The sequence below is a fragment of the Pipra filicauda genome, unplaced genomic scaffold, assembly GCF_003945595.2.
Source record: "Pipra filicauda isolate LSUMZ 115617 unplaced genomic scaffold, ASM394559v2 scaffold567_size291404_pilon, whole genome shotgun sequence".
In the NCBI taxonomy this organism is placed as follows: domain Eukaryota; kingdom Metazoa; phylum Chordata; class Aves; order Passeriformes; family Pipridae; genus Pipra; species Pipra filicauda.
The window spans coordinates 243,268-259,271 of record NW_024104717.1 but is presented as its reverse complement, the minus strand read 5'-3'; the positions used below and the strand labels follow the sequence as shown (position 1 = coordinate 259,271).

Here is a 16,004-nt window from a genome sequence, read left to right as displayed (position 1 = left end):
TGCCAAGGGACGTGCAGGGGTGTGAGGATCGGGGGATGCGGGAGTGAGGGGCTGCAGACCGCATCCGGACCTCGCCGGCTATCCGGAGCTCGGGCTCGGGCTCGGGCTCGGGCTCGAGCTCAGCAGGGCGGACCCGCCAGCCTGCCGCCGCCTCTCCTCGACGGGGCGTCCGGGCGGGGGGGAGCGCAGGCCGGGGCACTGCCCCGAGGAAGCTCGCAGCCACCGGTGTAACGGTGTGAGAAAGGGCCGGCGGGAAGGGTCCCTTGCCCTGGTTGGAAGCCCAGAGTTTAATACGAGCAGCCCCCGAGGAGGGCGGAGGGTGAGGAGATGACCTGCCATCCTTACGTCCTGCCCAGCCGAGGCGGAGATGCTGGAGCAGGGGCCGTCCCGGCCCTTTCCGCGCCCCCCGGCGTGGGGACTCTTACTGCGGCGGGGAGCCCGGGAGTCGGGCCGCCCCGCAGAGCTCCCCTCCCCGCGGGAGAGGGTCCGGGCCGCTTTGCGAGCCAGCTCTGTGCCGGCTGCCTGTCTGCCCTGCTCCTTGCGCTCTTTCCTCCGCACCGTCCGCACCGTCCCTCTGCCCCAGGATGCCTCCCAACCTCACCGGCTATTACCGCTTCGTCTCCCAGGAGAACATGGACAATTACCTGCGGGCTTTAGGTAATGCCACCCTCCCCACCACACTCCCTCCTTCACGTCACGCTCCCCTCTATCTCCAAAAAGTCAGGAGTTGGGAAGCGGAGGAAGGTATTTGGGAACCATGTGGTCCTTCTGTCTGTGACCATCGTTTTTGAGCTGTGGTAGTAGGGGGAAGGAGGTACCACGGCTGGTGCTCCCTGGCTAAGAGTGGAGGAGCTCTGCTGGAGGAAGGGCCCAGGTCGTCCACACATCTTCTCTCCCTCTCGTCCTTCAGATATCAACGTGGTCCTGCGAAAACTGGTTTGCCTACTGAAGCCTGACAAAGAAATCATTCACACGGGGGATCACATGGTTATCCGCACCATCACCTCCCTGAGGGACTATGTGATGGATTTTGACCTGGGAGTCCAGTTTGAGGAAGACTTGGGACCTGTGGATGGACGCAAGTGCCAGGTGAGAAATCCAAGAAGTGCAGTTTCACAGGGGACTGGGGTGTGCTAGGAAGTTCAGGGACTTGCTCAGCTTTTGATTCAAAAACCAGATGAGAGCCCAGCCCAGAGCTGGCATGCCCCTGCAGGTCCAGGAGTAAGTGATTCTATGAGTAAATTACTCACAGCAAAGGAGGATGATCACTACAGAGCCAGAAAGCCAGTACTGTGGGACCCAGAGGATATTATCCTTTGGAGCAAAGCCCTGAAAAGACAGAATGTCAGCCCACTTGGTGGAACTCTGTTGTTGCACTTGGAAGCCAGAGGGTCATTCACCTCCCACGAAGAGCATCAGTCCCAAGAAGCCAGAGACACCAGATCAGGGACTGCATTTGAAATTGTGTCTGAAAGGAACAGCCAGTGACATCTCTGGAAACCTGTATTGCCAAGATCCGCTTGTCTCTGGACTGTATCTTCTCCTTTCCTCCTTTTTTTCAGACAACTGTCTCCTGGGAGGGGGATCAGCTGGTGTGTGAGCAGCTAGGAGAGAAGAGGAACCGAGGCTGGAGGCACTGGCTGGAGGGGGACAAGCTGCATCTGGTGAGGAGGGGTCCAGCGCAACTTGATAAATCCTAATTGTGGTGGGTGGGGGGAACACAGTGCGGGTGCTGTGGGCTCTGAGCCAGCCCTGCAGCTTCCTTCCAGCTCCTCTCAGACTTCATCCACGGCTCCCCGGGAACAGCCACCACTTTACACAAACATCCGCCTCCAGGATTTAAAAATTAAACTCAAACAGGTCAACAAAGGCAATGTCCCTTCCCTACCCTGGAGCTGGACCCACTGAGGTTTTGGGAGGGTCGGCTGTGCAGCGTGTGGCCTGCGAGGCTCCAGCCAGCAGCAGGAGGGCTGGCAGGACTGCAGCGGAGGCAGCTGGGGAGGGAGAGGAGAGAATCTAGGCTAAACTCCTCTTTTACCCCGCTTTCCCCAGCGCATGACTGCTGAAGATGAGATCTGCGTCCAGGTTTTCCAGAAGGTGAAGTGATCGCTCCCCGGAGGGATGCCCGGACGGGACCCTGGCTCCCCAGTATGAAAAAGAAAACGAAACAAGACCCGAGCGAGCCGAGTTCCCCCAGAGCAGTGTGTTTTCTTGTGCCTCGCCCCCCCACCGAGCAGCGGCCGGGCCGGGCCGGGGGTCACGGCGGGGCCGGGCCAGCGGGGAGCGGGAGGCGGGGAGCGGGATGGGCCGGGGCGGGGAGGGCGATGGGCCGCCGGCTGCACGGAGGCTCCTTTCAGAATAAGAGCAGTTGGGGAGGAGCGGCGCAGGGGCTGCCCCACGGCCGGCCCGGCCCCCGCAGCTCCAGCGCTCTTCCTGCCGCCCCCGCCGCAGCCCAACCCCGCGTTGCCCTCCAGCTTCCCCGGGGATGCGGGGGTCGGTGCCCGCGTGGGCAAGGGTGGCTCAGGCTGCCCCTTCTTCGGCAGCCACCAACACCTGCTGTCTTCCAGGGGTGCCACATTTTTCTTGGAGTCCCGGCATCATAGAATCGTTGAATGGTTTGGGTAGGAAGGGACCTTAAAGATCATTTAGTTCCAACACCCCCACCATGGGCAGGGACAAATTCAGGAAGAATTTCAAGGAAGGGGTTGTCAAGCATTGGAAGAGACTGTACAGGGAGGTGGTGGAGTCACCATCCCTGGAGGTGTTCAAGAATAGACTGGACATGGCAGTTAGAGCCATGATCTAGTTGACAAGGTGGTGATCGGTTGTACTCAATGATCTTGCAGGTCTTTTCCAACCTAATTGATTCTGTGACACCTTCCACTTAGACAAGGTTGCTTAAAGTCCCCTCCAACCTGACCTTGAACACTTCCAGGTGTGGGGCAGCCACAACTTCTTGAGATCCTCAAGCTGGATGGGTAGAAAACAGCACTCCTCCTTCAGAGTCAGGTATTCTTATTTAATGCTGTGAAATCTGAGGGCTGGAGCAACTACACCCATGTTCACTGCACTCCTGAGAAGGTCCCATGGGTGAGGAAGGCTCAGGTTCTTTTTCTAGGTAAGAAACCATGGCTACCCCCTCTAGTCCCAACACTCCCTCTGGCATTCTTGGTAGCATCTCCCCATGACCATCACAGCTCCCCTGGTTCACAGCTGTCTGGAATTGGAGACCAAGGGGCAAAAACAAAGGAGGTGAGGTACCCTGAAAAAGCCAGAACAGGGACAAAGAGAGAGGTGTCCTTTAATGATGACACCTCATGGGGTGGGCACGAGCCCACATGCAGTTGTTTCTGAACAATCTTTGTGATTACCCCCAACAAAAGATTAAAGGGTGGGGACGCAAAAATGTGTTGCTACTGAAACCACAGAGAACCAAGATATTGGCAAATTTTGAAAATACAGATCCTTTTCAAGCTGAGAAAATGCATTTTTTTTTTTCCTCCAGCAGCTCATTTAAAAATAGTCTTTTCTGAAGAGCTTCTTTTCAGGGAACTGCAAAGTTGAGTGCCATGAGAAAAGCATTACTTCAGAACACGTGATAAGCAAAGGGTTGGGGAGCTGCAGCTGTGCCTACAATGTCAACCTCTGGCTCTTCACAGTTGTCTCTGAGGACATACGAGATGGGAGCACCCTGTCAATATCCACAGGGCAAGACTGCCACAATCAAACCAGTGAGCAACCGTAGCCATGCCATCCAGCACGTCATTTATCTGCTCTGTGCAGACCTCCTCAATCCATCGTTCTACCACAGGGAGACTCTGCATGATCTTTGTTGTATCACGAAGTTGCAAAAGGCAGAGCTTTGACTAACAGCAGCTGAAGCTGATTCAGCTGTTGCCCTCTTCACACTCTTCCATACCACAAGAGCCCCTCTGGGCTGCTTCTGATCCCCAATACCAAGCTCATTTCACCATGTCCAGGCTGGTATCTTCCAGACTGTGTGATCAACAAGTAATCAACTCATTTCAGGTCCTGGACCACAAGCTGGAGCCTACATTCTGATTGGATGGCAGACAGCTATTGCCTTCAGGTGATTAGCCAGAGTCTTCCACTGGCCTGCCAACAGTTCATGTAATTGTCATGTAAGCCTGTGAGGTGACATGCTGAGTAAATTGCTTCTGACTGGTTACCAGCTATCATATATCCACGACAGCCTCTCTTCTTCAGGAAGCATCTGGTTGTGCCAGAGCCATAGATAAGAATCACGCACACTTGATGTGGTCCACAGTAATAATAATCACAAGGGATAGTACTCCAACCTATTCTAGAGCTTCAGATAGTAACTACCAGAACTAGTAATTCATTATTTTTTCTTTTGTAATCATGTTGTAGGTGTGATGCCCAAGTCAGATGGTGACTTTACACAACAGTACTATATTCATGAGACACGAGCCTGTGGGAAGTGAGGATGCCAGTGCAAGGCAGGGGATGAAGTGCGATATTGGGATGACACTGTCTTTGTTCATGCTCCATGCTGAGTGGTAATGCAGCAGAACTGTGTACCTCCTGGGGTATTACACTTGGCTTGGTTCCTTGATTTAGAAGACACAGAAGCAGATTACCAAGATGCTGTGGCTGCTCACCCTCTCATATCAGGGGAAAGACCCACTCTTAAGAGTCTTTTAAGAACCTTATTTTGGTCTAGGTCATCCTCTCCATATCAGCCAGAGCTGCAGGAGTGGTATGATTTGTCTGAGCCATTTGACAGCACAGACCTGGCTGTGTGAAGCCTGAACCCAATGGCTAGTGGCAGTGTGTCCCCAAATGGCTCAAACCAAGCGTTTGGGTACTTTGGGTAGTCAGCCAAGGGGGTTGAAGGTAGAGTGCCCTGGGAAAGCAACTCATTGTTTACAGGGAGCCTGGGTCTATGGCCCTGGTGTGCTGTAGGGTAGGTGGTGTAGCTGTAGGAGGCCAAACAGAGGTAGTTCTCTGTCCTCCTTGCTTCAGGTCTGAGGGTAAAGTATGCAGCTCTTCTTCTTCTCAGTGGATGTGAAAGGGTCTGGTCTGCATTTCAGAGGATAATCTCATTGCTTCTGAGGCTGTAGAGCAGGTTTATTTCAAATGACTTCCTCCAACACACTGTATTCAAAGCAGGAGTCATGCTCCATGAGAGGATGTTGGCATCTTTGACCATGCTGAAGATCTACATTTTCTTTACTTCTCTCTGATATTGTCTGGATTTATTGTCCAGACCACTCATCACCAGCTGAGTCAAGCAGGCTGCAAACAGGTATTAGTTTTGGCATTCCGTGTTCCTACATGTATTCCATGGTCCTACGTGAATTCTGCCCTTAAGCACAGAAAAGCACAAACATCCTCCTCCCAAGGAAAATTTGGTACCCAGGTATTACCTGGCTCCTATCTCACATAAAGATTGCACAGGGCATCTGAAGGGGAACGCCACCAGTGGGAGCACTGGAACAAGACTGAGGACGCAGCTGTATTGTCTAAATCAGGTGGGTCTATGGGACATGTGTTAGAGGTGGGCTGCTCCGGCTAGGCGTATTCCCAGCTAATCACCCTTGCTTCACCAGCTGAAGTACTCTCCTGTTATCACAGATTATGTTGTTGGGGTGGGAGAAGGAAATGAAGACATGGGAGATGTGCCTTGAAAGTGTCACAGGACACTCATAAGATTGTTTGTCAAGGACACAATGAAATTATCAACTTCCTTACAAAGGATCTTCAGGCACCTCTATCTGTCTGTGCTTTGCCAGGGAACACTCTTCCCACTGGTGACCAGCTCATACCAGATCTCTCAAACAATAGCTTCCAGTATTTCCTAGCTACTTTCCAGATGTGGTTTCTGAGTAAAAGCTTCCCTTCTCATGAGACAGTAAGCCAGCAGAACCCACTCTGGCATGACACAGCAAAGCAGTGATCCTGCCCAAGTGTGTTCATCATGCATATTTGGACATCAGAAGCAGTGGGATAATGCCCCTCACTGAATCTTATATCTGATACATGGGGGCATATGGTGTTATTACAGAGGCACTAATTGCATGTTTATTTGATCTTTTTCAGATAATAATTCAAAGATGTTTGATGAGCAGGTTCTCTAGTACACTTCCATAAATATTCCAAAGATGCTTTCTTCATTCTTTTTAGCACTATTTTCGTCTTCATTCCTCATGTTTTTGTAGCTGTGAATTACTTCCTGTGATTTCAATGCAAGACACTTGCTAACTTCTCTGAAGCCACCCATAATTCTAAGGAAAAACACTAAAATGGTGTTTTATCTCTTACACCAAAAGTCTGAAAGCCAAGAAATTTTGAACTTCATAAAGCTGGGGACACATAATATATGTCTTGGGCACTACATTGTTAAAAACCTGAAATGGGTTTGTAAGTAGCTATATTTTCTCATTTCCCTGTTAAGTAGAGGGCCTTATCTATCTATCTTGTTTTTTGTAAAAATGCTTGCAGAAGAAACAGCAAGAAGGGTCCTTGAAAAGGGATTTTTTTCTTAGAATGCTTTTAATTCTGTAGACTTTCTCATTTTTCTTAATATTTATTTAACTCAAGTGCCTCAGGTTTTTGCTTTCCTCGAAGAAGATCCCAGTTCCCTTCCCACCCCAAAACAATCTCAGAAGTGCTCTTCAGCAGGCCGGAATTAAGAAAACTTGGGGGGGTTGATGGTTTGATATTTTTTTTTAAGTTTAAATCAATTTGGGAAGACTATAAGATTTCTGGTCTTCTATACCAGAAAACAGCCCAGAAGGACTGGGGAGTGGACTTCCTAGGAGGATGTTTTCGCGGGGAACAAACTCAGAGCAGCCACTGGATTGCAGATCAAACCCTTGGAGGGGTCTCTAGCAGTCGTTTTGCTGCCTCCTCGCCCAGAAAAGGTAACTCGGTTCTGCGTGGCCAGGCCGGGACAGACCCCCCGCGGCACTCCCTTGTTCGCGGACGGGGACCCGGCAGCAGAGGGCAGCAGACGTCGGGCGCCGCGGACCTGGTCCGGTGCCAGGCCGTTCGCAGCCCGGCTTTCTATTCCCCGCTCCTACCTCGCTCCCTGCTCCTCCTCCCCCCGCCCTGCCCGCCCCCCGGCTCCCCGCTGGCTGCCGCTCCGCAGCTCAGGCCGGGCAGGAGCGCACGGAGATGTGAGTCGGGGCTCTGTGGAGGGGGACGCGCTGGCACAGCCTTGCGGGCAGGGATCGGGGGGTTAGACCCCTCCAGGAAGGAGAAGAGGTCAAGGGGGGTAAGCTGCTGCTCGCTGTCCCTTCGTTGAAAACCTCGCTAGCACGTAGAAGAATCCTCCTGACTGATGTTTGCCTGAGATCTGGGCAGTGAGCTTCTTTCGGAGGAACACAGAGGGGAAGAGGGAGGATCTGCAGGATGAGGAGAAAAAAGAAACTGAGCTCCAACTTTCGGCAGAGGGAGATCGAGGCATGACTGGGTAGAGGGCTGCCGAGGAGACATCGGCAGGATTGCTCGGGAGATCGAGACATGACTGGGTAGAGGGCTGCCGAGGAGACATCGGCAGGATTGCTCCTCAGCAAACCAAGCTTGAGATTTTCAGACCCTCACCAATGACCCTAAAACTAGCAATAACCAGAAATGACCCGCTGGCCCAGGGCCAAAGGGAACCAAACTTCTGGTTCTATGAGAAATAGCCCCATAACTTCTGGGAACATGCAGACCTTGCTCAGGGAATTCACCCACGCTTCTTCACGCTGCTTCCTGGGTTGATGAATTTCAAATTTCTCTGGCTTGATCACAATGTCTTGCTGGAATCTTGCTAATGCTGGTGTCCTTGCTTCAGCTGTCCCCCTTGTTCCTGAGTGATCCAACCTGGGAGTTCATCCTGCAACTAGACCTCCTGTGTTTGCATTCCATTAGACAGTGGACAAGTCACTTGTCAAGTCTCCTCTGATTTTGAATGACCTAATTTTATTCAATGTCATCATTTATTTGTCATATTCACAGGCATGTTCCCTGTCTCCCATGGGCCTTCCTCTTTTTTGGAGCGATCAGTTCCAGTCCAGTCCCAAAAAAGCTTTATGGGGAGATCAGATCCCCTGGTTATCCCAAGCCATATCCAAACAATAACATCAGCATCTGGGACATCCAGGTCCCAAAAGGCTATGTGCTGAAGCTGACCTTTAAATACTTTGATCTGGAGCCATCTGAGTCCTGCTTCTACGATTATGTTAAGGTATGTGCATAGATACCTGCACCAAGGAGTGGATGGAGATGGGAATCTAGTGGCCACCACATGCAATGGCTCTTCATTCACCAGGCCTCCTCTGATGCTTCCCACAAAGGAAAGGGAAGGAGTTAAAGATAGAAATGGGTGGAGCAGGTACTGGCAACTCGTGGTTGGGTAATACATGTGCATGGAGCACACTCAATCTTACCAAGGCTGATTTCTCCTTAATCTTGACAGATCAAAGCAGACAAGAAGGACTTGGGCCGATATTGTGGCCAGCTTGGGTCAACCACGGGCAATCACCCGGGAAGAAAGGAGTTTGTATCTAAGGGGAACAGGATGCACCTGGAATTTCACTCTGATTTCTCCAATGAAGACAATGGCACAGTGATTCCCTACAGGGGCTTCCTGGCATACTACAAAGCTGTGGGTGAGTAGGAAATATCCTCAGCATGTGGAAAGAAAAGCCTGTGTGGCTCCAACCAGTTTTCCTCCTTGCCAGGCAAATGAAGAGAAGCTTCAAGCAAGGATCTGGATCTCTAAGTACTTCCAGTGTAGAGCAGAGAGGTTTAACACTTTCCTCCCCTTGTCCCTGCATTTCCTTTGTCTTCAGATCTGGATGAATGTGACTCTAATAATGCTGCTGAGAATGATGAAAGGCCTCAGTGCCAGCACTTCTGTCACAACTATGTGGGTGGCTACTTTTGTTCTTGCCGCACTGGCTACCAGCTTCAGAGCGACCACCACTCCTGCCAAGGTAAATAGAAACTCTAAAAGATTAGAGGGTTCCAGAGAAGGAGCCCTTCACTCAGGAAGGGTGGGAGAAGTGACTTAGCAAGCAGATGATGGGGCTACAGAAGACACAGCCCCATGATGTGACCTCCACTTTCTTCCTCTTCCAGTGGAGTGCAGCAGTGAGTTGTTCACAGAGGCATCTGGGTACCTGAGCAGTCCTGAGTACCCCCAGCCCTATCCTGAAGACCTTCGGTGTAACTACAGCATCCGTCTGCAAAAGGGCCTATCTATCACCCTCACGTTCTTGGAACCCTTTGAGATTGATGAACACCAGCAAGTCCACTGTCCTTATGACCAACTCAAGGTACTGGAGATTAGCAAACTCTGCTTCCAGTCCTGCTGCCAGACCTGGACAGGAATTGTGTGGATGCCACTATTCAGATGAGAAATACGGGATCAGTACAAGGAGAATGCCCCAGCATGAAGGACTGAGCGCTTGTCCCTCCCTCAGTGCACTTAATTACCACTGTCCTGAGGTCAGAGACTCTGGGTCACAGACTCCTGTGAGTAGAGAAAAAAATACCCCTCCTTCTTCCAGTTTAATCTCCCTTTGATTTAATCTCAGGACTCGAAGGGGTTGATAACTCTGATTGCCATGATAAGGGAGAAGCAGAGCATGTGGTAGGTCAGTCCTGATCTGTCAGTGCAGACATAGCGAAGATGGGTCAGACAACCAGCCCTATTCACTGTCATAGGCCCTCTGGTAAACTTGGTCTGGATTGAAATAGAGATACTGGGGCAGAGAAGCTTATGTGTTTCTGTCCTTGTGATACCTGTTTTTCTTATCAGATCCAAGCACGAGGGAGAGAGATTGGTGAATTCTGTGGCAGGGAATCACCTGGCATCATTGAAACCAACAGCAATGAGGTGGACATACTCTTCCTCACTGATGAGTCGGGATTCAGTCGTGGCTGGAAGATCCACTACACCTCGGAGAGTAAGAGATTTCTCCCCCACAGGCTACTACATCTTACTGACACTGTTTGTTAATCCCAACTTAAACTGTCCCTCTCTCACAGAAATACGGTGCCCACAGCCTGTCCCACGGGATCAGTTTACCATTATCAGAGACCTGCAGCCTGTGTATCAATTTCAGGACTACTTTGTTGTCAGCTGCAAGACTGGGTATAACCTGATGGAGGTGAGATCCCTTCTCCACTCCCTTCAGCCATATTTTGGCTTCTCTTCAAAATATGTTTGTGTCTTTCATCTTTCAGTAAGACTTTCTTTGGAGACTTCACTCATGACAACCTCTTGCAATTTCTGTTTCTTCCTTGCTTCTCTTGGCTGTCTTCCAGTGGTTTCTCTTTTCCTAGCTCTCTTCCTTATGCAGTTACTGTTTCATGAAACCCTGGTAGAAGACGAGAAACAAAAATCCCAGGAAACATTAGTAAATAAGGATACCTCTTTGGAAGGATATAAAATCAGACTCGAAGCAGAAGATGTTACCTGCCTCCCTTACCATCCCATTGCCAGGACTGGATAGCACCTCATACTTATCATGGTTTTATGGTTGCTGGCTGCTGGTATCTTGGCCTCTATGAAGAATGTGTAGGCTGTGGCAAATACAGGATAGAGAGAAGGCATCAAAGGGAGAAGACAGCAATTGGAACAGACCTCAGAGGGGCAAATATTGGACAGCAGTGAAAAGATGGGCAGATAGAATAATATTTTAATGTGGGGAAGGGAATGAAAGGCTCTGTCGAACAACAGTTATTTTCCTCTTCCACGTAGGGCAACCGAAAGCTGCTGTCCTTCACTGCTGTCTGCCAGGCTGATGGGACATGGCACCAACCCATGCCGCGCTGTGAAAGTGAGTGATCTGAGAACAGGGATTGTGTACTCTGCTGTGGCTTTCCCCCTCCAGGAAAATGGGGGGTTCAGCCTCTGTGACTCAGTTCGTCCATGCCACAGACTCATGGATGTGCTGGCTGGAAGGACCTGTGGAGGTCCACCATTGACTTACATTTTTCCACTTGCAAAAATTTAAATGTTTTTCCCCCCTTACAAAAATGCATAAAATATCACTCAAAATTTGCAATAATGTTGTAACATCTAAAAGTAAAAGATCCCAGTTTGGGATCCGTTTTGGAACAATCTCTCTCTGCCAACTCTCCTAACTGGTCCTTCACACAAAGGCCGCAATGCAAGTTGAGCCTAGACCTGCAGGCAGTATGAGTTTGTTTGAGTCATGTCTTTTTTTTTTCCCTTTTTTCCTTTTTTGTAGTTGTGAACTGTGGCAGCCCTAAAATCCTGACCAATGGGGCATTCAGCTATGTTAATGAACTTGCAAACAATAAGTACCAGTCAACTATCTCATACCGATGCAATGAGCCGTATTATCACATCGTCACTGGAACAGGCGGTGGTGAGTCCCAGTCCCACACAGACACTGAAACCTGTGCATGAAGAGCCCTCTCAAGTTTTCATTTAGAATTGTCTCTTCTCCCCAGGCTTAGGGCTCATGTTTTTCTCCTGTGAAGACTCAACAGTTTTTCCTTGACTCTGCATATATCTCCTGAGGCTTGTTGTTTCAGCCTATTCCCACCCTGCTTCTTTCCCAGAGTCCATTACATCCCTCTTTCATGCTCCTCTTAACATTTGCAGAAGGACTTATTCTCTCAGCTGTAGTCATGATTCATTCTTTTGTAGTGGATTTCATTCTTTCGCTGAAATTTGAGACATGGTGTCTGGGAATCATCAAAATCCAAAAATTCACCTCATTGGTCCAAGTTGCTACAAATGCAAATAAATAAACTCACACTCTGCTCCCCTATAACACTATTTAGATATTTGAAATATTTTTCAGCTGCAGAGATACCTAAGAGCTAAATAAAATCTTACAGAAAAATACGTTTTTATGCAGCAGGTTAGAAAAATTAAGTCACTGTTCAAAACCATTCACACACCTTCTTTTTACACCCAAGACATAACTTGATGATGCAGGACCTTGGATTCCAAGAACAGCACAAGGATTTCATGATTTCCTTGCCCTTGGCTGCTCATTTAGCCTTCCCATGCCCCCCCTCCCAAAAAAAAAAAAAAAAAAAGGGCAGCAGATTTTTTAAACCGAATCAGTTTGCTGGATACAGTTGCCAGCACGCATGCAGCATTCTGGAGAGAGGTGACATGCTACCACTGGGGCCAGGAGCAAGCAGCTGAGGAGTTCTTTAAGTTCGTACTAATGTTGAATTTGATTATTCTTGCATCTGAGTTTAACTCCTTCATATAGAGTCAGAGCTTGGTCTCATCAGAAAAAAAATCAGCAGCAAGTAAATATCAGCATTGGCCAAATTCTGATGGGGAGTCAGCATGCTTTAGTCAATTTTGAAAGAGAACAGCAAACACTTCCTTAGAAGCATTTACTTCAATGTTAAGGTAAATTGTATAAAAATTATTTTTAGTCACCAGAACAAACTTTCTAAGAAAAGCAAGAGTGTTGGAGGTAGTGAAGTTTGTGTTGAGAGGTGATATGCAAGTTTAGCCAACCTGCAACATCAGCTCAGAAATAGGTACTGAGCATGTACATCTTGTTCCCCTTTTCTGAAACAAACACCTCGTCCTACTCTCTGCAAACTACAAAGACCAGAAACTTAAATCTAAAATCCATGTCTTTACTTCTTCTCATTTCTTTGGGATAAATTGGGTCAAACAGTGCTCCGTACACACGTGGACTGAGTGAAGTTAAGACTTCCCTCAGATGGCCCTTCAGGCTTTTCTTCTACAGAAGCAGTGTCTGAACTTTACTGGTCCACTGGAACTGAGGTGCTTAAAGACGCACAGACAGAAACATTCCATACTGTACCACAGACAGCTTTTCCCAGGAAAGGATGCTTTGGCATGGAATGGCTGAGTACAGTATGTGGGACACTTTGGAGAAAGGAACCTCTTGAAAACTATTCTATTCTATACTATTTTGTTCCATTCCGTTCTATTTTCCCACCCCTGACCCTGCAGGCCTGGGTCTCATTTCCTTCTCTCTCATCCTACAGACAGATTCACCTGTTCTCCTGAGGGAATCTGGCTGGACCAAGACGGCCAGGCAAGGATTCCTGCCTGCTTGCCAGGTCAGTAAGAACTCTGACTTCATCTAGTGTTTACCATCTCATGATTACAATCAGTGCAAAACTGGGACAACATGCAGAAAGGGGAGTAAGAATAATGGTATCAGTGAGGGATGACAGGGAAGTCTATCCAGGAAGCCAAAATAAGGTGAAATCAAGCAGTGATGGTGTAGGAAACAGAGAGACAAGCTAGGACAACAGAGGGTGTCATGTTTTTCATGTTTTTTCCTTGTATTTCTCCACAGTGTGTGGGAAGCCGGTCCATCCTGTTATTAAAGTCCAGCGGATCTTGGGTGGCTTGTCGGCAAAGACAGGCAATTTTCCTTGGCAGGCTCTGACTGGCATCAATGGACGAGGGGGTGGTGCCCTCCTGGGTGATCGCTGGATCCTGACGGCTGCCCACACCATCTTCCCCAAAGGAGCAGTAAGGAACAACGTGAGCCTGGACCAGATAGCAGAGGAGGCTGAGGTTTTCCTCGGCCACACCAATGTGGAAGAGCTCCACAAGATGGGTAACCACCCTGTACGTAGGATCTTTATCCACCCAGATTACAGCCCTAAAGATGAATACAACTTCAACGGGGACATAGCCCTGCTGGAGCTGAAACACCCAGTAACCTTGGGTCCTACCCTACTGCCCATCTGTCTCCCAGATACCACCAACACCACGTTCTATGTGGATGGGCACATGGGCTATGTGAGCGGCTTTGGTGTGGATAAAAACATCATCTCAAATGATTTGAAGTACGTGAGCCTACCAGCAGTTGCTCGAGATAAGTGTCAGAGTTGGCTGGACAGTAAGAAAGACATCCCTATGGTTTTCTCTGAGAATATGTTCTGTGCTGGCTTCCCCAGAGGCAAACAGGATACCTGCCAGGGGGATAGTGGGAGCGTCTTCACAGTGTTAGACAGGGAAAGTGGTCGTTGGGTGGCTACCGGTATAGTTTCTTGGGGTATTGGCTGTGCCCAAGGTTATGGCTTCTACACCAAGATCCTTAGCTATTTGGACTGGATCAAAGGGATAGTAGAGGAGGACAAGCTCTAGATGATGCTGTCCTACTAGCTGAAGGATCACTGCTAGCATACCAATTTCCAGATACAGCAAATCATATCCAAAGATTCTGATGATGTCCCAAAGGCTTTTCAAAGAGGCAAACCGTGTAACCTTCATCGTAAGCACTTCTGAAAGCCATCATACTGTTTGATGAATTCTTGGTGGTACCATCAAAACTTACCAAAACTGAGGTACCATTGGCAGCTTGTGGGATGCCTTTGTGGATGTTCTAGTTGTTCCAAATCTTATTACTGGATGAAGCCTTAATAATATCAGAAAATCTCATGACAGCAAACATGTTATTGTTTGAAATACTGACAATATCATGAGACTATTGTGGTCTACTTTTGTACTCTATTGTGTGGGAAGATTACAGGGCAGAAGACTTTCTTGAAAGATGTGGTTTGTGCTGAGTACAGTGTGTGTTTGCCCATTGGCATCACTGAGATTCTATAAATATTAAAATAATTACTGGAGAAACCAGGTGTGTTATGGTTTTCTGTCTTTGTTTTTAATGATGACTGAATATTCCCACCACTGAAAGCAACTTCTGGACTGTATACAGGGATTGCTTTACCTACCGCTAAAAGTGTTTCCAGTTCCTCAATGCCCTGTGGCAGCTGCTCACCTGTCAAAAAGTACTGTTAGATTACCCAGTCTGAAACCCCAGGTGGCTTCAAGGGCGATGAAAAGAAGTTGTCTGTGTGATGCCACATTCAAAAAGATAGGGAAGACAACAACCAAACTCATGGAGAAAAGAGCCTAGGAGCCTTTACTGATCAAGATTTGAGGGTGGATTTTTTACATAATATGAAATAAAGCTTTAACTGCAGGACAGCAGCTCTAAAATGGTGCTAACTCAAAGTGACCTCTCTTGTGTTGTGGGTATTCTCTGGAGCTGTCTCCTTGTCTACTTTTGCTACTGCAGAATAACCTACCATTTTCTTGTGAGTCACTGAGAGAAATGAAGTCTGCAAGAGCTTGACAGGAGAACTCTGGGGGTAAGGTCATAGTTGCCTTCTTGCACTGTTTTCTGTGAGATCCAGCTCCAAATCTTCTCAGATGTCAGTATATCTCATTTGCTTTAGAGATAATATGCCCTAGGACGTGATCTGTGAAAGTCCACAGATGATAGAAGCTCATCCATGATTTCCATGAATCAGAATTCTGTTGATTTTTCCCATCTGTATGGCCAAGGGAGCATGAGAGGCAACAAGAGCAGGGAAAAAAGAGGTTTTACAGGAGCAAGAGATAAATCCTGGTTTGGGAGAGGGAATCTCTTGCTTTGCAGGAGACTAGGAAAATTTAGGAAGCTGAGGCATGGAGAATAGATTATTTGCCAAAAATCCCCATAGGAATCTGAAAACCTCCTAGGAATAGCAATCCCAGCTAAATAAGTATTTTTCCTGTCTCCTCCTCCTGGACCATTCAGCTATATTTCTGTTTTTCTTGTCCTCTGCTGTCCTGAATTGAGTAATATGGGATCTTCTGGAGCAGAAAATACCCCTAACACATGTCAGGTAATCTTTTCCCACAACGCTACCTGCTGTAAATCAAGGGAAGGAGTGTTGTGGGAGAAAAGTGAAACTTCATTTCTTATCTAACTCCATAAAGTTTGAAAAAATAAAGCCCGAGGATCAGTGAATGAAAGGATTTTGAAGATGTCTGTTCTGTTTAGCTTGATTGAGAAGTCTGAAGTCCTCATTGCTGGTAATGGTTGATCAGTGAGATGCAACCATCTCAGAAGAACTTCATAAAGACTCTCAGGTAGAGAGGTGAGGTAGCACACGTTTTAGCTTGGTGCAAGCTGGCACCAAGAGCCTAACTAGACATACAATTTAGGGAGTTCAAGGAGAACTAGGTCTAGACTGAGAAAAAG

At 48.3% G+C, this 16,004-nt stretch overlaps 2 protein-coding genes across 2 annotated transcripts; both read left to right on the top strand.

Moving 5' to 3' along the window:
- The first annotated feature begins 98 nt into the window (after positions 1-98).
- RBP5 (retinol binding protein 5) lies at positions 99-2,189 on the top strand. The gene is made up of 4 exons (XM_027710431.2): positions 99-657; positions 911-1,089; positions 1,563-1,664; positions 2,053-2,189. Exons 1-4 carry the CDS (start codon positions 585-587, stop codon positions 2,104-2,106), a joined length of 408 nt encoding a protein of 135 aa, XP_027566232.1. The 5' UTR covers positions 99-584; the 3' UTR covers positions 2,107-2,189.
- A 5,232-nt stretch (positions 2,190-7,421) lies between these two features.
- On the top strand, positions 7,422-14,608 carry C1R (complement C1r). The gene is made up of 10 exons (XM_027710425.2): positions 7,422-8,218; positions 8,450-8,642; positions 8,826-8,969; positions 9,115-9,311; positions 9,797-9,944; positions 10,027-10,148; positions 10,742-10,820; positions 11,235-11,375; positions 13,000-13,074; positions 13,317-14,608. The coding sequence occupies exons 1-10, from the start codon at positions 7,961-7,963 to the stop codon at positions 14,114-14,116; spliced, it is 2,157 nt and encodes a 718-aa protein (XP_027566226.2). The 5' UTR covers positions 7,422-7,960; the 3' UTR covers positions 14,117-14,608.
- Positions 14,609-16,004: the final 1,396 nt, after the last annotated feature.